This window comes from Schistocerca gregaria, chromosome 2 (assembly GCF_023897955.1).
Source record: "Schistocerca gregaria isolate iqSchGreg1 chromosome 2, iqSchGreg1.2, whole genome shotgun sequence".
In the NCBI taxonomy this organism is placed as follows: domain Eukaryota; kingdom Metazoa; phylum Arthropoda; class Insecta; order Orthoptera; family Acrididae; genus Schistocerca; species Schistocerca gregaria.
Window position 1 is genome coordinate 444,540,578 of NC_064921.1, and position 21,759 is coordinate 444,562,336.

The 21,759-nt window shown below is 37.1% G+C and overlaps 1 protein-coding gene across 1 annotated transcript in view; it reads left to right on the forward strand.

Annotated features, from left to right (window-relative positions):
- LOC126335832 (Down syndrome cell adhesion molecule-like protein Dscam2) overlaps window positions 1-21,759 on the forward strand; it is a 313,257-nt gene that overhangs the window by 122,729 nt on the left and 168,769 nt on the right. Inside the window, exons 9-11 of the mRNA XM_049999299.1 lie at window positions 3,169-3,597; window positions 13,636-13,877; window positions 15,390-15,627. Coding sequence (XP_049855256.1) covers window positions 3,169-3,597; window positions 13,636-13,877; window positions 15,390-15,627 — 909 coding nt within the window. The remainder of the gene's footprint in view (window positions 1-3,168; window positions 3,598-13,635; window positions 13,878-15,389; window positions 15,628-21,759) is intronic.

The following is a 21,759-nucleotide window of genomic DNA, read 5'->3' on the forward strand; positions in this document are numbered from 1 at the left end:
CTGCTATTTTTCCCTACGAGGAAAGGTACAGGTTCATTTACTTCAATCTTTTGCTCTTTGTCCTCTCAGTCACGTCCCCCTGCTTTTCTCTCCCTTAATCTGTGTGTGTGTGTGTGTGTGTGTGTGTGTGTGTGTGTGTGTGTGTGTGTGTGCATGTAAATATATAAATGTATTGCTCCCTCTATGGAAAGTACGGAATGGAACAACAACTATACGAAAAGGACAGATTGCTACTCATCACATAGCGGAGGCATTATGTTACAGGTAGACTCATAAAAGAATCCTAGAAATATTTGCAAGCTTTCAGAGAAAGTCCTTCTTCTGAACTAGCAGTCTCACACACACACACACACACACACACACACACACACACACACACACACACACATGGCCACTGCCTCCAGGTACTAAGGCCCAATTGTGACTGTGTCTGACATGGTTAGTGAAGGTCATGAGGAAACATAAGGTAGGAAGTGGGAGGGATCACAGTATAGAGGTATGGGAAGATGCTAGTGCTGACTGTGAGTGTGTGCAACGATTCATGGGGATAGGATAAGGCTGCTAGCTGCAGCATTGGCAGGTTGTGCTATAAGGTGGGGGATATGTAGAGAAGGAGGAGGAAAACAGGCAGAGGAAAGAATTAAGAGAAGATGAAAGGACTTGTAGGTGTATTCACACGATAGAAGGTGTGTGTGTACTGTAGTGGGTGCATGGAAGGGGATAAGTGAGTGGAGAACAAGGGGTAACAAACATTCAGGCCGGGGATGTTATGGGAACAAAGGGTATGCCATAAAGAGTTTTCACCTGGGCAGTTCAGAGAACCTGGTATTGGTAGGAAGAATCCAGATGGCACAGGGCACAGGCTGTGAAGCAGTCATTAAAGTAAAATATATCATGATCATGTTATGCGGCATGTTCAGCAACTGGTTGGTCCAGCTGCCCTCGGCCACAATTTGACGGTGGCCATTCATGTGGACAACAACTTGTTAGTGGCTGTGGACACATGGAATGTGGCACAGTGGTTGCAGATCACATAGCTGCTTTCACAGGTGGTCCTGTCTTTGATGGGATAGGAGATACCAGTGACAAGACTGGTATGGATGTTAGCCCAAATTTAATCAGGCTGAGCTTGTTAAAGACCTTCTGTCCTTCCACTAATATTTTACCCTTCCTGACTGAGTTTAAGCCTCCATCCAACCATAGCCAACCCCACAGGCCCCATATCACCCCCTGCTATCTCTCCAGAATTTCTTAACCTTAAACCTTGCCTCAGTATCATTCCCAGACTCTCTCAACATGGAAACTAACCTCACATCCACACCTAAAAACTGATCCTAACTGCCAAGGGCTCTACCAGTGTGATTATGAACTGTAGTGATAACCTGGTAGAAGGATTGCACCAGCTGTCAGATACATCAACCTGCAAGCCAAGCCCTTGTGACCCCATCCCAGAAATCCAGCAAGATCTCCCATAACTTCTCTCCTGAGTCTGTCTCTCTCCTTACCCCTATCAGTCTATGCACTCCTACCTTCTACATAGTACCTAAAGTTCATAAATCCATGTACCCAGGACATTCCATTGTGGCTGGTTACCATGTCCCACAGAGAGAATCTCTGCCCTTGTGAATCAGCACTTTCAGCCTGTTACCTGCAACCAATTGTCCTATGGAAAAGACATCAACCATTTCCTCTATCAACTCTCCACAGCTGTTGTTCCTTTACCATCAAGTGAAATTCTCATCACTGTCAATGCCATCTTCCTCTATACTAAAATCCCCTATGCCCATGGCCTTGCTGCTGTTGAACACTACCTTTCACAGTGCCAAAGTTACAACCTATTTCCTAGTCACCACAGCCAACTATATCCTCACCCATGATTAGTACTTCTTCTTTGAAGGCATCACCTACAATAAAGTTCATGTTACAGCAATGACCACCTGTGTAGCACCATCCTATGCTAATCTAATCAAAGGCCATCTATAGGAATCATTCTTAACCACCCAGAATCCCAAACCTCTCACATTTTTCAGATATATTGATGACATCTCCCTCATATGGACTGGAGGTAAGAACACATTATCTGCATTCCTCCATGGCCTCAACACATTCTCCCACATTCACTTCACCTAGTCAACCTCAGCCTGACAAGCCACCTTCCTCCTGCTGAAGTAATCCACTGCCTATCCAACTTAGGCAATATCCTTGTTCATCCCTAACCCAACCCTGCTCCCAGCCTCAAGCCTCTTGGCTCATATCTTTGCCACAGACCAGATGTGATGTGTCCAACATCCTTCCACCACTACCTACTCCAATATTGACACTGGCATCTCCTACCTCAGCCAGTAGTAGGGCCAGCTGTGAAATCAGCCATGTGGTCTACAAACTTAGTGCCAGCCAATGTGCTCTATTCTACATGGACACGACATACAACAAATTGTCAGTCTGCATGAAAAGCCACAACCAGTGACAGAAGACAGCTGGAACATCCAGTTGTTGAACATACAACCCATCATGAAGTACTTCACTTTAATGACAGTTTCACAGCCTGTGCCATGTACATTCTGCCCACAAACACCAGCTTTTCTGAACTGTCCCTACAATGAATCATCTTCTCCCATAGGCCCCTGGCTTCAACTAGAGACAGTGGCTATGTGTATGTGAGTTGTTCTGTGAATCTGTGAGAGTTCTACTTCTGACAAGGACTTTGTCTCAAAGTTTTTAAATGTTTCTAGTATTTTTTATTGTGTCTGTCTGCAGCTAAGTGCCTCCTCTATGCGATGGACAGCAATCTATCCTTTTCAAGACAGAACATTAAGAAACAAAAACTTCTCATTGTCGCGTGTCTCTCCTGATCTGGAATGTTTTGTAACATGCCATACTGTTTTTCATATCTCCTTTCATGCTTCCTTATGTTCCTTTCTTTGTACTGTTGTGGTAAGAACTTTGATTCCTTGAAACTTTGAAAACATATAAACAGCAATAAATACTGTACATTCTCTTCTTTTTACACAATTCAGTTAAATATTTGCAAATAAAACTTACCTATCAGTACTACAAGTGTAACAAAAATAAAAATAATAAAGCTACAAAATTTTGTTCCCATGATTCACTATGCATTAATAACTATTGTAGAAAAGCTAATCATGCTCACTTTGCTTTTGTTTTTAGTGCCTGCCACATTTTCCTCTCCGGTGCAGAATGTGACAGTGGTTAAAGCTGGTGTTGCCACATTGGATTGTGTTGCAAAGGGAGACAAACCAATTTCTATTAACTGGTTTTTACAAGGGCAGCCATTTGATCCAGCACAACACCCTAGAGCAGAAGTAAGTGAAGAGAGTCTGGAATTTGGAGTCCATTCAAGGCTCCTGATAAAGAATGTCAACAGAGATGATTCCTCCTCTTTCATATGTCAAGCTACAAACCACTTTGGAAGTGACCGTTCTGACTTCCATCTCATAGTCCAGGAAACTCCAGGGCCTCCCACTAACATGCATGTAACGGGTCACACGAGCAGATCTGTTAACCTCACATGGGACCATTCATATGATGGAAACAGCCCTGTATCTGTATACATTATACAGTATAAAAGCACAATGGGTAAGTGTGAAAATGGTTTTTGTTTTAACGTAGATGCTGCATAAAACCCTAAAATTATTTTTATCACCAATAAATCTGATGTACAAACAACTTTCTTCTTTTATTTTATTCGTGACTTCAAATTTTATGGAGGAATAATGCTTTCCATTTGGCATTTGATTATAAATATATAACAAGAGGGGTGTAATCTGTTTCAAAATCATATTCCTTACTTTTATGAAGATTTTTCCCAGTTACTAGCAAACTAGAATTTAATGTCAGAGGAATTGCATATGTGCCAGTTTAGCAGCAGAGGATCTGCAGAACTTGATGTAATAGAGGAGTGTTAGCACTAAATGTAAACTTTACTAGGTGTAGATAGTTCAGTGATAGAACACAATTTTTTCCCATATACACATTGAATTTCACATTTCTTTGAACAGAGCTGAGATGATCTGAGATATATGCTACATTATCACCACCTGCTTCATAACACATTGGCCCACTGTTGGAACACAATACAGCAGTGATTCAGCGGATTCAAGAAGTCCTTGGTAGAATGAATTTTCACTCTATGGTGGAGTGTACACTGATTTGGAACTTTTTGACATATTAAAATAGTGTGTTGGATTGGGGTTCAAACCAGTAACCTTTGCCTTTTGCAGGCAAGCACTCCATCAACTGAGCTATCCAAGCACAACCCCATGACCTGTCCTCACAGCTTTAATTTTATCAGTACCTCATCTTCTACAATCCCCTAGGCAATGACTAAGACATGTCTCCACAGTATCCTTTCTTCCAGCAGCACTAGTGCTGGACAGTATGCAGGAGAACTTCTGTGAAGTTTGGAAGGTAGGAAATGAGGTACTGGGGTGGAATTAAAGCTTAGAATGTGAGTCATGAGTCATGTCTGGATAGGTCAGTTGGTTGAACACTTGCCAGTGAAAGGCAAAGGTCCCAAGTTCAAGTCCCATTCTGGCACGCAGTTTTAATCTGCCAGGAACTTTCAAATATTTATTATTTTTCCAGGAGTATGTGACACCACATGCTACACACAGGTCATGCAATTCCCATATTACAGGACAATTTGTGAATGCAAGCTGTTGCTTGATAGTCCCATATGTGATCGATTGTGTTCAAATGAGATTAATTTGGCAGCCAAGGCATCAACATAAGTTCACTATCATGTTCCTCAAGTAGTGTAGCAGATTCTAGCCTTCTAAAATTAACAGCTGTCCTGCTGGTGGATGCTACTACTGTCAGAGAAGACCTCAACCATAAGAGGATACATGTGATTGCAACTTAACTTTCCGTATCTGTTACTCAGTCCCTAAACAAGTAAAACTCAATTATGACAGGACAAAATGTTATAGCTAAGGTGAGCAATGCATAGTCTAAAACTTTTGCATGGCCTGCTGAAGCCCTTAGGGGGTGACCACACACTATTGCATTTAAGACCAAAAACTAAAACAGTTAAGCTTCTTCAAACATTTTACTAGTACAGACAAACTATGAAAAAAGTAATAAATAAATAATTGAGATAAAGATGAAATATTTAAGTAAGAGCACATAGTAAAATGATGTTGCTTAAACTGTGTTATTTGAAATTCAAACCAAATATTTAATACAAATGATCACACAGACAAATGTGTATGATGACCTCGCATAAATTCAATAAATCAATTAAACAATATTTAAACTAAACAATTGAAAGTCCGGGTTGGAATATCAACACTGTTATGAAAAGGATAGATTGTTAGTCACCATAAAGATGACATGTTGAGTTGCAGACAGGCACAACAAAAAGACTGTTACACACTGAGCTTCTGACCAATGCCATATTCTGAAAAGAAAGGAAGTCATACACAGATTCACATTAGCAGACACATCTCTCACACACATGATCACTATCTCCAGTTGCTCTGGCCAGATTACAATTGTCAAATAGACCAAAAGTAGCCATGCACCTAACAAGTTCATCACACTGTTTGAAGTAATGCAGCAAAATATTAAAGTTCACAGCTGCTTAAAAAGAGTTAAATAGAATAAAAATTATGTGGTCACAAAAGAAATAATAACAGAAATCCACTTAAAAACTCGAAGTTCCATATTTTTACCATGTGCTCATGCTTACAACCACAAATTATTCTTAATCTCATGATTGTTGTCTTAAGCCCTCCAGCACTGTGGCCATCCGAACATCACCAATCTTAACTCTGCTGAAACCAATCAAAAGATCTTACCACACTGTTGAGCACCAACCAAAATACCTCAAGCTCATTTCTGCAAGTATGTACTCAGTCATGAGCTGATTATTCTACTCAGTGCATCAATATAAATAAAAATTGTTCAAAGTTGTAAATCTCCAGAAGTTATTAATTAATTGCTTTGAAAATTTGAGACAATGTCACATTAAAAAAACACCAGTATGTTTTATATACCTACTGGAGTGCCCTATATATATCTAAAAACAAATATTCTGTAACTTACCAAACGAAATCGTTGGTACGTTGATAGAAACAATAACAAACACAAACACACACACAAATTTCAAGCTTTCACAACCCACGGTTGCTTCATCAGGAAAGAGGGAAGGAGAGGGAAAGATGAAAGGATGTGGGTTTTAAGGGAGAGGGTATGGAGTCATTCCAATCCTGAGAGCAGAAAGACTTACATTGGAGGGAAAAAGAGACAGGTCCGCTTGTGTCTGTTATGTGCAAATGGATATGTGTGTCTGTGCGAGTGTATACCTGTCTCTTTTTCCCCCGAAGGTAAGTCTTTCTGCTCCCAGGATTGGAATGACTCCTTACCCTCTCCTTTAAAACCCACATCCTTTCATCTTTTCCTCTCCTTCCCTCTTTCCTGATAAAGCAACCTTGGGTTGCAAAAGCTTGAAATTTGTGTGTGTGTTTGTGTGTTTTTTATTGTGTCTATCTACCAATGCCTTCTTGTTTGGTAAGTCACAGCATCTTTGTTGAGTATATAGTAAATACTCTTGGTCAGTTTGTGACCACATAATAGAACATTTGTACATTAATTTTGCAGTTATGAATAACTTGACAAAGATCTTACCATATTTGGTGCTGCAATGTGTTCCTGGTAAAATTAAGAACTACAAGTACAATATAAACATAAAATTATGGTTAACTAAACTTGCAAATAAATATTGTTGGTATCACAATGTGTGTTCATTTGGAGGAATTCCTAGTTATGACACTATTTGTGTGTAACTAATTATGTTGTTTATAAGTGTGTATCATTTTGTTTTATAACTATAGTAACATGTTTTTTTAACTGCTGGCATTATCAACTTTCATATGGTATACTGTAAGTGTAAATTGTATGGCAGGTTCCAATGTTATAGTTTTTAGAAACTGTAATAGTTGTGAACATTAACAACTTTTTAAATAATGTGGTTATAAATAAGCTTTAATTTAACTGAGCTTGCCTAATCTCTGCATTTAATTTCTTGTAGCAAGTCTATAAAGCATTTTATGTATTTTTTGTAAATGTTACACTTTATCTACACCAATGGCCTTGTTTTCAATGGTAACACTGGTTCCCGTGAGATCACCGAAGTTACACGTTATCAGGCTGGGCTAGCACTTGGGTGGGTGACCATCCAGTCTGCCGAGTGCTTTTGGCAAGTCAGGTGCACAGAGCCCTTGTGAGGCAAACTGAGGAGCTACTGGATTGAGAAGTAGCAGCTCCATCTCATAAACTGACGTGCAGTCAGGAGAGTGGCATGTTGACCACAAGCCCCTCCATGCTTGTGGGCTGAGGATAACATGGCGGCCGGTCAGTACTGTTGGACCTTTTCAAGGCCTGTTCAGATGGAATTTAGTTTAGTTTAGTATTACACTTTATCTCCTAACTCTAAGTCAATGGAGGTGCCACATTTCTTCACTCAGCAAGCACGTTGTCTTATTCCCTCACTCAGGATTTTCCTGCTGTCTGTTCATCTCCTGCCTGAGCACAGCTCAGCTCCCCATGGCCTTCGCTTCTCCACTTGCTTTCCGTGTCACTCACCAACTGGTGACAGCCAGCCAATCCATCAAATGCTAAATGCTATCATAATTTTTGTGAGTTAAATTTTCATCATGTCACATGATCCACAATTATGCTCATGCAGTCACAGCTGTCGTGGTACTTTTGATTACTACCTCAGGTGCTATGGAAGCCTAGATGAATGTCACCTGTAGTGTAATATTGCCCCCACTAGCCTTCATCCATACAGCAGTGGATGCTCCGGGCAGCTATTCACCTGGATGTCAGTGTACCCGGACACAGCCATCAACCTTGTGTAACATGAACCAGGAATGATTCAGCTGACTAGGTAACACATTTCCATAAATTCATGATTGAATCTCAATGATTTCACATCCACTGCAGTCATTTTTGTTGGATTAACATGAGAACAGGTGGGTGACCTATTGCAGAGCCTCCCCTTCAACAACATGTGCTCTGAAATGCTTGTACCTCCACCAGCAATGTACTCTGTCATCACATCTTCTACATATCATTGCCTATCCTGCTTCACAGAGTGGGTAAGCTCTCTATCTCCACATTCTTTGATGAGTTGCGAGCATCCAACACCCTGTCACCTACTCAAATTTTCATCATCCTTCAACAACTTTCCATAGATACCCATGAGAATAGTACATATACAGCCAACCTCATTCATCGTTTCCAAGATATTTGTCCTCAGTGCCAGGCCATAATAAACTTCTTTTTTCAAAATTGATTGTGTCAGTGGATTTCCCCATTTGTGGTTTGCATCACTGCTAGAATTATTATATTCTCGGCCCTTATTATACTTACACAGAAAATCCATGAACAATAAAAATTAAGGATAAAAAAATGTGGCCTGTATCATTACTAAAATGATCCTCCATTCGTTTCTGTTCCACTTAGATACTTTTCTTGTCACATCATTTACCCACAATGCCATCAAGCAGCATTCACTCTCAATGTGGTCAGTGGTCATAATGTTTTAAACTCATCAGTGGAGTTTATCACAGTCATGGGACTCCACCCAAAATTATTATTCATGTTCCTCCAGAATGTGTAATATTTCAAACTCAATGGGTCTAGCATGTTCTCCTTAAAAACCTACATAAGCAAGTTGCTCAACTCATGGCAATGCATTCAACTTGTTCATAAAATAATGTTTGGGTGAATGCATGTTGCAAGAAACTGTAACATATTTACCAAAATATTTGGCAGTCAGAGAGAAGGTCACAGCAAGAGGAACTCTGTCTAAAATAATAGTACATAAAAGTGGAATAATGAGTCCAAAGCATTGAGCTGATATATTTAACTGAATTGCAAATGTGAGTATCACACTTCCCTGTTAGAGGTCTTAAATTATAAGACCAAGCGAGATAGAACATTGATTAAGATTGTGAACACACCTGTTGGAGGAGCAAGATTCAATTTCCTATTTGATGAACTTGATTTATATTTACTCCAAATTGTTTAAGGTGAATACTGGGATGTTTCCTTTGGAAAGAATATGGCTGATTTGTGCCTCTGCTCTGTCTCTATAGACATTTTTGTTGTTTGGACATTAAATCCCAGTATTCTTCTTTCCTCCCTTTCAGTTCTAAATTAATACAATCATACTATATCAGAGATCCAGTGTTAGTATAGGTTGGGATGTCATACCTTCTCTGTGTGTCGTTGACAATCCATATAGTATCAGTGGCAGTGCATCTCATATTCTTACTTTATTTTGTTTATTTTTTTTTTTTTCATGCATTCTTGACAGAAGAAAGCATTCAGAAATACATCTGTTTGTCAAACCACATGTTCATAGATTTCTTTTCTGTCTTTCAACATTGGAATCACGTGACAAACCGTATGGTCTGATGCCTCAGATATCTTCAAAGATTCTGACTTTAATGATAAGTAAATGCATTAATCGGACACAGTCACATGAAACATATTTAGCAAGAACAGCTGACTGATTAAAGAGTAAATATTACAACATTTAAAAAATTATGGAACATAATTGTAACGACCATTCACAACATAACAACAAAACATAGAAAAATAATTAACTCTCAACACATATGGCAACAAAATAGTTGCACTGTCTTTTCAACTAGGTATAAGTACTTTGCTGCTCCTAGATCTTTACATTTGTTTTAGAATGCCTCAAAAAGTACATTTTCATGAATAGGGTAGATGAGGCAACTCTTGCACCTATTGTACAATATGTAGGCAGATGAAACTTTATCTTGGAAGCACCAAACAGCAATTTCTTATTTACTGTTTCTTCCCAGTTGCTACTTTTTATTGTTCCTATCTGAGAAAGTAGTGTGTTTTGAGTCATTGTCAGTATAATATGTCAGCTAGCAGTGAATTGCCTTCCATATTCTGAAAAATCTGACCTATAGCAGTTTTTAGTTTGGAGAATGGTAAAACTCTTTGGAAAAAAAAAGAAAAAAAACATTCTAAACCAGCTTATGTTAAGTAATGAAATATGTTTATTATATCAAAAGTAAAGCTCAGTTGAGAAAACTATATACAGGGTGTTACAAAAAGGTATGGCCTAACTTTCAGGAAACATTACTCACACACAAAGAATGAAAATATGTTATGTAGACATGTGTCTGAAAACGCTTATTTTCCATGTTAGAGCTCATTTTATTACTTCTCTTCAAATCACATTAATCATGGAATGAAAACACACAACAACAGAATGTACCAGCGTGACTTCAAACACTTTGCTACAGGAAATGTTTAAAATGTCCTCCGTTAGCAAGGATACATGCATCCACCATGCATACATGCGTGGAATCCCTGATGCAGCCCTGGAGAATGGTGTATTGTATCACAGTGGTCCACAATACGAGCACAAAGAGTCTCTACATTTGGTACCGGGGTTGCGTAGACAAGAGCTTTCAAATGCCCCCATAAATGAAAGTCAAGGGGTTTGAGGTCAGGAGAGCGTGGAGGCCATGGAATTGGTCCACCTCTACCAATCCGTCGGTCACTGAATCTGTTGTTGAGAAGCATACAAACACTACGACTGAAATGTGCAGGAGCTCCAACGTGCATGAACCACATGTTGTGTCGTACTTGTAAAGGCACATGTTCTAGCAGCACAGGTAGAGCAACCCGTATGAAATTATGATAACATGCTCCATTTAGCGTGGGTGGAAGAACAAATTAAAATGAGCTCTCACATGGAAATTAAGCATTTCCAGACACATGTCCACATACCATCTTTTCTTTATTTGTGTGTGAGGAATGTTTCCTGAAAGTTTGGCCTTACCTTTTTGTAACACCCTGTATTTACAAGATAACAAAATTTTCAGAATGAATCTTTCTCTGTGCAGTGAAGTGTGTGCTGTTTTGGAATTTCCATGGATGATTAAAACTGCGTGCCAGTCTGAAACTCAAATTCAGAATCTTGCTTTTTACACACAGTGCTCTTATCAACTTATACACTTAGCTACACAGTGAAAATTCATCCCAGGCTGTGATTAAGCCATTTTCACCACAGCTAGCCCCTCGAGGTGTACAGGAGAACTTGTGTGAAGCTTGAGAGCTAGGAAAGAGGTACCTAAAGAAATAAACTGTGAGGCTGGATTTGTGAGTTTTAACTGGATTGCTCATGGCCCAAGGCAAAGGTTCCAGGTTAAAATCCCAGTGTAGGTCTTAGTTTTAATCTGCTAGAATGTTTCAAACTCTGCTGCAGAGTGAAAATTTTATCTTAATGCTTGTGATCTTTTTGTTCTTCAAATGGGATGTACACATCTGTCTCCATGAACCATCTGGTTTAGACCACTTTGTCTTGTAGTGAAACATAATAATGCATTTGACTGATTTTGCTCAATGCTTTAAAAATTACTTCCCTTACATATGACAGCCTGATTACCTACGTGAACTAAATTCTGAATTTATTCAAGTAAAGGCTGATCATTGTGTAAAGGTATTTAATAGAGTTAGTTGAGTAAAATTCCCTGGGGTGACACATTTTTCTGCCTTCTCTACTTGCTCTTGAGCAGATTCTGGGAAGGTTCTTGATGTTCAGGTTGAAACTGAAGTCATTTGTGATGTTTTAGGCCTTCCAGAAAAAGAGGTGGTCGATTGTGTCAATGGAGATAAAGAATAGGTACATACATCCAATTTTCAACAAATACAAAACCTTTGTAAACAACATGACACCTGAAACTAAAGACCATACACTATTGTTTAATCAGGATAAAGAAAAGTTAATCTCTGCCATCACTGCTGATTAATCTGTATATTGAAAAATCAGAAATGTTAGGAAGACCTCTTAACTGGAATACTAATGCATGTGGAACAGGTCCAAATACTGTGGTTTCAAGTAACTTATAGTGAGAAAGATGAACTCAGAAAGGCCATTACCATGCAGTTTCATTTTAAGTAGAAACAGAATATAAATTATGAAGAGCAATAGAAATTCTAATTACATCAAACTTTGGAATGTTGTTCAAACAAGTAAAGAATCAAAAATGAACAAAATTAACCATGTCAGATGAGGGTGCAGAGAACAGATGGTCACTAGTGAAAAATATGTCAAGCCAATGACAGTGCAAGAAACTTCTGACACTGCACATTTGGCTCATAGTACTGCATGGCAGTTAAGGAATGGAATAAAATGAATACAGTTTTGGATTTAATGCTACAAAAATGTATTGGAGATCAAGTAGGCAGAAAAAAGTACAAAATAAAGAGGAGTAGGTTGCATTAGTTCATTTCTTTTGAGGAGTCTGCTGTATCTGTGTTGGAGGTGAAAGCACATTCAATTCCTTTTCTATAGCATCCAAAATTTTCTGCTAACACAACAAGCATGTTATATTTTTAGGAAATCTAGCAAGTATACTTATATAGTTCATGACTGTGCAAGCTCCCAATTGTGCTATTTCCTGCTACTCATTTGGTAGCATTTCTTTCAAAGTAATTTCAGAAAAGGAAGTAGAAGGCAGTGCCAGACAGGAAGCAGCTGTAGGTATTGAGAGCATTCTTGGTGGCAATACTATGAAAATTCTTTATGTATGTTTCTTCAAAAAATGTTACTTAATAATCAGTCTCCAGCTCTAGTCTTGAAATAACTTTCAACTAGTTCAAACCATGGATATTTCTTATGGATTCAACTACAGGGAACTGTTTAGAGTGGAGACTTAATTTACAAAATTCAAATTATACATTATTTTAAATATTGGTGTTATCCAGTATTATTCCTTCACTGGTAAGTCTCTCCTTTTTTTATTCCAAGTTTCCCCTTAGGCTGTCAGTGAGGTGTTTGTAGCCCTGAACCACACTTCCTGTGAACGTAAGGGCATGTGCTGATGAACTCCACCTGCTGCATGCCACCTGAGGAGTGCCACAAACAAATAATACAATACAAAACAAATATCTGAATTAACACAAAATATCACACACATGAAAATGATTCTCTTGTGCAGTATTTAAACCTCATAACCTTTATTAATTACAAATTCCCTTGCTCATTTATAGATGACAAAGGTAAAGAAAATGTTGCACCTGTGATGTTTATGTAAAAAGTCCCAAATTTAATTTAGCAAAAGTTTTGTACTCTCACACATTCATATATTGTTCTGATATGAAACCTGTTTCATTTCTGATCAAAAACTGGCTTCTATGTTTCACTGTGCTATGGCTCAACCTATACTTTGGTGCAGTTGTTTTGAAGGAGTGTCATGACTCAAGCTGTGCTTCAGCTGGTTATCAACGAGTTAATGTCAAACTGAAAGAAGGGGAGATAGGAACAGGCTTGATACCAAAGGTATGTGGAAGAGTGGTGTGTGTAGCGGAGATGATCAAGGAGAATGGATATGTTACTTGTGCAGAGGTTATAAAAGGACAGGAAAAAAATAGAGCAAAATATGAAGTCAGTCAAAAGATTGATATTTGTCAAACTAAACACGTCATTGTGAATCAGACCACAATCAGTTGCAGTTTTTTATTTACATGTTTCATAATTGTTTATTTTTACAAATAAAATAAATTACTATGTAGCAGAGTATAAAAGAATAATGCTTAAAACTTGATATTTAATAGCATCTTCATGGCAAAAGAATGTGCAGCAAATCATAGTGGATGGAGAACAGACAAGTGCCAGTATTAATGATCTGCTCCCTGCGCATACATATCACTTACGTGTACTGGCTAGAAATTCACTTGGTGTATCAAATGGTAGTAGCATAATCACAATAACAACTGCAGAAGAAGTTCCTGGTGGACCACCACGTGATATCCAGGTGCAGGCTAGGAACTCAGAAACACTCCTTGTTACCTGGAAGGTGAGTAGCCTCTGAGCCCTTTGATAGTTACAAATAAGATGGTATAAATGTCTATACAGTCAGATGAAATAAACAGAAAGTAAACATACAACAATCCTAGGACTGTTTCAGAAAACTATTTATGAATGAGTTGAACCACTCTTGAACAGCTGTCATGTGGTATTGTTGATTAGAGACACAATTTTTCTTTGGATTTGTCAGTTCTTGTGATGTTTTGTTAATGTACCCTTATACCAATATCGCTGCAAATGAGAAGGTGGTATTTTTTGTGTGATTGTCTAGAACATACAGCTGCCCCTACCACTGGCATTTTGTGCAGCCCACAGGTGAGATTTTGATACTCTTTCACTTACTATGTGCAAACTGTTACTACTACATAAAATAATGGAACAGGACCTTTTCGTAGGAAATTTAATGTAGTTAAATTTTTCCTAGAGACTACATTTTTAGAGTTATTCTAGTAAACCATACCAAACGGATGTTCAGCCACACCCCCACTCAAAAATTCAATCACAGTTGGTCAGGATTTCTACAGTAGTATGTTGTTCATTGCACTCCCTCCTACCACTGTATAAATATTTGTGACAGATCAAATTATTTCCCACATTTGACATCTTCTGGCCTTCACTGGCTGACCTTATTATGGCATCAGCTTAGCCAGGCCTTTCAAATTGTAGAATTGATGTTTGTGTAAATTTTACATAACAGTTTTGTCAACTTTAGCAGCTTTAAATAAACAGTTACATCATTGTACTTGTAAGGCCTTAGACTGTGAAACTACTATGCTTGTAAGGATGAATTTTGGATCAAATTGTCAATGTAATTAGTTTTAGCATGATGTTTACAAAAGCAGTAACCCTTACAGGAATGGTAATATTAATAATACTAACAAAACAACTATCTATACTAGTGGGATAATACTCCAATCAATAGACACCAAAGATGATCAAATATTGGGAACAGTTCATGTAGTTGGAAATTTTTACACAGTTTTAGGAGGGAGTGCTATGGAGAGGGATGCATATGTGGTGGGTGTGTACGTGAAGAACACTTTTATTCATTTTTTTTTTTTTAAGAATTTGAAAACCATGGCTTCCAGTGATACACATCCCGGTACAAAATGTAACTACATTAAATTTTCTACAAAAAGTTCCTGCTCATTTTTTCTGTGTTGCTTAAACTGATAGTAGTAGGTACAGCTGAATCACCCTGTATGAAAGATGTTGCAAATGGTGACGATTCATTATTTAAAATAATCAGATGCCTTTACATGCACATAAAAGATAATCATTGGATACTACCATACAAAATTTGGATGTAGCTGAATTTTATAAAATCTTGAAAAACAGATACACTGAATCACTTAGTAAAGCAGTCCCTTTTTTTTTGCACTTAGTGTTGCACATTATGTGCCAGGACAAGACATAAGTCAATTAGAATGTGTGTGAAATTATTTTATTTCTTACCTACAGACTACCTTTAGTTATTTTTCTGAAATCAATCTGGTTTCAGCCTCCAGAAGAACATCTTCATCATGGTGAAATAATGGGGTATTACATTGGATACAGAGCAGCAAATTCATCAGAGCCATTCCACTACAAAACATATGAAGTAATTCCTGGCATGGAATTAAGGAACATACTGTCTGGACTTCGTAAGTTTACAGAATACACTGTACTGGTGCAGGCATACAACAGGGCAGGTGCCGGGCCAAGGAGTGAAGAAGTTTTAGCAATAACAGATGAGGATGGTAAGACATTAAAAAGAATAATCTATTATTTATTTAATTTTGAATATTACGTGACCTTTCTCTGAGTGATTAATTGACAGAAAGAAAACATAATAACTGCAGGTTAGAAAAGAAACAGAAAATATGTAAAACTAAATTACTACCTTTTATGACTCTATTTATTGCAAACTCTTTACTATGTAGTAGATATTATAGACAAAAAGAGCAAATGAGAGTTTCAGAATGGCTTATTTAAATGTAATCTTTTTGCATGACAGGATTCACACACTATACCAGTTGGTAGATAGTTAGAAGAGTATTGTGTCATAACATACAATTTCAAGTCATTGACTCGTGTAGAGTCTCATCAAAACACAAAAACTAGCTTACAATTTTCCTTATAATATCAGTAATATAATATACTGTACTGGAAAATTAATTAATTAAGCAATTAATATTTTTTCTTTGGAAATAATGAACTTTTAAAAATCAACAGTCCTAAGTAATTGCTCCTTCCTGCTTAAATTTTCAGGTTATCATTCATGAATTCTACTTAATAGAAACAATTCTACACTAATTTCTCACATAATGTTTTTTTCAGTGTTTACTAAATTAATGCTGAACACTTCTCTTCCTTTCACTTCTAAATAAATTTTTGTACCCATATAAAGTGGAGTTTGAGCATAAAATTTTAAGCTGTGGTTGGGCAGCATAAAATTATTTTGATTTATGGTGTAGTAATCATGCTGAAATTGATCTGCTACAAATAAATCAGGTTTATTGTGTATAAAGATAATCATCTCATAGATGCATAGTGAGAGAACATTTAACGTACTTAGATTTTTTAGGTGTGGGTGACTTGAATTTCCTCGCCTTACATTGTGCATATTTCTAATGAGGGTTTCCTGAAGTTTTAATATTTGACACATGGTTTGTGTTACTCCTAAGTACAACTCCATACCTTATTACTGACTCAAAGCAGCTGTGATGTACTACTTTTCTTATGCCCATACTGGTAGCATTGTACAACATCCTCTTTGTAAATTCCAGGCTATTTAATTTATTTGCAAGGTACTGTACATGTGAGCTCCATGATATATTTTAATCTACTGGCATTCCTGGGAATTTCACACAGCTAGCTTCATGCAAATCCTGGTTTCTGTGACTGACCTGAATATCATTAAATTTCAGTTGTTTTATTCTAAACTGCATTGACTGAGTCTTTTCCATGTTTAATTTTAACCTGTTTAAACCAAACCAGGTACTATCTAATTTTTCTAAAATGTTTAACACGGTTCGGGGAATTTGCTCAGCACTGCTACTTGCAGTGATTACAGATGTTTCATGTGCAAATAAACTAAGTGACATTCAGTGTTAAGTGGTAGATCATTTATGTAAAACAGAAACAGAATGGGACCTAAGACATAACCTTGGAGTACTCCATGTGAAATGATTTTTATTTTGAAGTATAAGTCCCTCTCTCAGATGATGTAACCACTCTTTGTCTTCGGTTGGTTAGATAGGACTTTTTAAACCATTGTAATACCATGCCCCTAATTCCAAACTTTTCCAGATTACAGAGTAGCAGGAAATGGTTCACATTATCAAAGGACACAAAAAATTCATGTAGCAATACAGTGAGTTGTCTAGAGAGGAGCTAATTCTGCCTACAAAATGCTTTATAGGAAAACCTGAGTTTTTGTCTTTTTGAAGTCCATACTGATTTTTTGAGATGATTTTAAATTTTTCAAATTTTGAATGTGTATGCTGACCCCCTTTCAAATATTTTTTATAGTGATGGAAGAAGAGAAATTGGGTGATAGTATCCCATAGGTTCTGTTGTGCCTTTCTTGAATAGTACTGTGTACTTCAGAGAACCTTCTTCATTATTGTAGATAGTGGCTATGCAGTTATATTAGTGATGTTTTTAACACTTTTGTTGGTATCTCATCCCATCCTGCAGATGTTTAACTTTGTAATGATAGTATCACATTTTCTATATCTTTTATATTACTTTTGGTAAATATACTGAAAAGTTCACCTTCAAATTGCTCACTGTTGAAGAAATTTACCTTATCTAGTTAATCTTCTACATTGATGTTTGATTTGTTTACATGTAGAAAGAATTCATTAAATAATTCATAAATCTGAGCAGAATTTACAATAGTTTTATCCTCTATCTTGATTTCAGAAATATCATGGCATCTAACTGTAGCACTTGTTTCAGATTTGATTACTTGCCACAATTCCTTTGATTTGTCTTCATTATCCAAAATAAAATTACTATTTTCCAGTTCTTTTGCTGATTTTACAATGTTTTTAAAAATATTATTGTAATTATTTTTAAATAGGTAACAAAATCAGGACTCCTGTTATGTTTTAGTTCCCTGTGTAGCTGTCTTTTTCTTGCATTAGAGATTTTTATTCCTTCAATAATCCACTCTACCTTATTTCCTACTTTTCTATGATGTACAGTAAGGGGGAAAGTTCATTAAAAGCATGTAGGAAGTTTTCCAAGAAAGAAGCAAAATTTTGAGAACATGAACTACAGTGATCTACAGCCCCCTACACATTATTTAATCTATGATGGAATAAGTTAATATTCTCTTTGCTGAACTGACATTTGGTGTAGTTTTTTTGTGCAAGTTTCTATTGTTTTCAGTAACTCCATAAACAGAGCAATGATCAAAAAATCCTAAATCTAAACAACACTTATTTGCCACATTATAAGCATAATTGGTTGAAATATTATCTAAATATGTTGCCAATATGTCATTTACTCCAGTGAAATCAGTGAATTTAGAACTGATACCTGATATTTGAATCCCTCTTCTTGGTTTATTTCTGAAGATCTTGCAGTAGACACTGGAATTTTGATGAAAAATGTTTCATTACGTCTGTGCCTGGAATTCTTTAATCACTCAAGCATGCTGGCTTTAAAAGAATGAAAAATTACTAACTCAAGACTTAAAAGTCTATAATAACTAACTTGACTGAATTATATGCATGTGAATAACTTGCTAGATATTAGAAGTTATCCAGTTGCAGATGGTATTGCTTGAGCGACAGTGCTGAGTGCTTGCTGACATAATGCTTGGTTTAATTGTTCAGATTTTCACAGAATTAAAGGAATAGAAAGCATAAAATGTAGTACACCCCTCCTCCCAATTTCAAATGAGACCAGTGGATTGGTAAACTTAACACCATTATTCCATTAACAGTTTACTGTATCTCCCAACCATAATACATTTAGCAGTGACTCTATGAACTTTATTTATAGCACTGGAATACTGCCTGATGATCAGAAACTCTTCCATTGTCAGACAAACTTAATTATATGCCTTTCTTACACCACCAGAATTCAGACTAGCTGCATCAGTATATTTCCTCACTTCAGCAACCTTGGCACCTAAGGAGAGTTAGTAATACTTTCGCAAGTGCCACATCCTACTGAGCTTGAAAAGACCTATTTTTCAGAAGTGCATGCAGAAAATTCTTCCAAAAAGGAGGATATTGTTTCTGCTTCAGAATGACTGCTATGGCACCTTTTTCTTCATTTGCTAACTCCTGTGTCTTGAGTTCATTATTTTAACAGAATACATGAGACCCTCTGTTCTTTGACCATTTCTCAATATGACATAGTTGAATTTATTTCAAAATGAATAATTCCACAAAGCTCAATGTGGCAAAGGATTTGTATTCACTATGAAAAGCATAATTATTTTGAATTTCCAGATATTTCGTATAGAAGTCTACACTGTTCTTTAGTCCAAGATAGTCATTACCGGTGCACAATATCATGTATACTACTTATTTGACATGCTGTTATCCTTCGACACATCCCTTTATTGTCTTATGATATGCATTGAATGTGATGTTTTTAAGAAAGCAGAGACATAGCTTTATTGTTAATAACTGATTGTCTATTTGTTGTCAATCATTTGTTGTCTGTATATAACCAGCTTTACCTTGACAGTTATGAAGGTGGAAGAATGCCTTGCTACTGTGATAAAAAAAGTATGTTGCTAATATCCTAAAATCAGCATATGATTACAAACTTCTGCTTAGTGATCTAAATTGTTATCTTCAGAAAACTCCCTTGATACTATATGTGCTACATCTGCTGTACTTTGGCCATACAATTACTATTAACAGCTGTTTGGATGTATGTCTGCTGTTGAAAATGAGATACAAACTATCAAGTATGCCACAGCAGAAACTGTTCATTCCTATGTTATCCCTCTAATTATGAGAAGCATGAAGAATGCCAGGATAAAAAATACAAGGTTTGAATATAGTAGCCTATCTGAAGTGTCCTCTTACAGATGATACATATGCTTATTTGGAGAGAGATGTAGAAATATAAAGGGTGTTCAAATAGTCAAATGAAAATGAGACAGATGGAAATAATTAAGTAAATTGTTTATTATATCAAAAGTAATCACCATAACTGTTAATAAATTTATTCCACTGTGAGACAAGATGGTCAGCACCTTCATGGAAACATGTCTGTGGTTGCCTATGAAACTGTGACTCTACAGAAGTGTGCACATCTTTGACTGAAGCAAATCAAAGGCCACAAATGTCAAAACAACCTTGGCAACATGGGGATCTGCTCACATCTTTACAAGACTCCTTTTAGTATGCTGCAGAAATTTTGCCAGAAAGCTCTTACACATCCTCCATATTATCCTGGCCTCTCCCCATATGATTTATTTATGCCTGGAGCTTTCAAGAAAGGCATTTGTGGCCATTGATTTGCTTTGGATGGAGAGATGCATGCCTCAGCAAAAACATTATTCCACAGACAACTACAAACATTTTTCCATGACGGCACTGACCATCTTGTCTCACAGTGGGATAAATGTATTAACAGTTATGGAAATTACTTTTGAAATAATAACCAGTTTACTTACTTTTTTCCATCTGTCTTGTTTTCATTTAACTGCCCCTTGTAAAATATTTATGACCACCTCAAAAAATGGTTTCATCATTCTCTCGAAATGATTTAGGGAAACCATGTGAAAACTAAATTATGATGACTGGTTTTGGATATGAAACTCATCTGTTTTGATTACAATTCTCATACCATGACCAACAGTTTTCTGTGAGTGGGTACCATTCTGGTAGTGAGAGTGAACAGGTGTCAAGTGCTGTTATATTCAGTTTCATAAAAAGTGGTACATGGTCATTTCTGATACTTGCTGAACATAAAAGGTATCACTGTCCTACTGTGATGATTACTTTCATCAGTGGGAGTTTTTAGATGAGCATATTATGTTCAAAGTAATAAATAATGTGTCAGTGCATTTTAAACACTCCTGATAAACACTGCCTTGATTATCTGTTCTTTGGAACAACTTATGAAAGATCATAGTACTCTTTTTTTTCAACTTATGAAAGGTCATAGTACTCTTTTCTTGGAGACAGTCATTCAACATTTAGATGTAGGCTATTGAATTTTCCAAGCAAGAATCATCAGTGCTAAATCTACAGAACAAGAGCCAACACATTTTGCTAACTTATTTATTAAGGAAACTACAATAAACCATCGACAAACAGTAAAACACTCTTCAAAACCAACAAAACAATAAGGATCCCTTCTGCGGATCAAGCAAATAACAACTAATTCCTACAATCAAAGTACCCTTTGACTCTATACCCATACAACTGTTTCACATCAATGTCAGCTGTTAGCAGCTGGTAGATAGCATAACACACAGAAGCAATATACCATAATTGTTGTGGAAGAGAGGATGGTCGAGGTGGGATACCGTGGAACTGGCCAATCATCCCTGCATTCAGCGAGTCAAGAACTGCCCACTGAACGGTCGGGTGCCGGCTTATCTAGCCCCAGGTGGAAGAATATTTCTGGGACTATTTGCATACATGTGATTGCCAGGAAATAGTTCCTTGATCATCGCACCCCTTCCTCTGCTGTTGGTTGGTGGATTCTGATGGACGGTGGCTGCACCTACTTGTTTGTTATCCACTGTGGTACTTGCTGGTAAACACACTTGTGTTGGACAGACTTCACAGCGGAGCCAGAAACTTGCATCACTGGTCTGTCTGGGGTGTTGCTGCTGCAGTAGGCATCTGTGGTGGCTGGAGCAGTCCTTCTCCCCACACTACCAGGGGAGATGCGAAGGCACA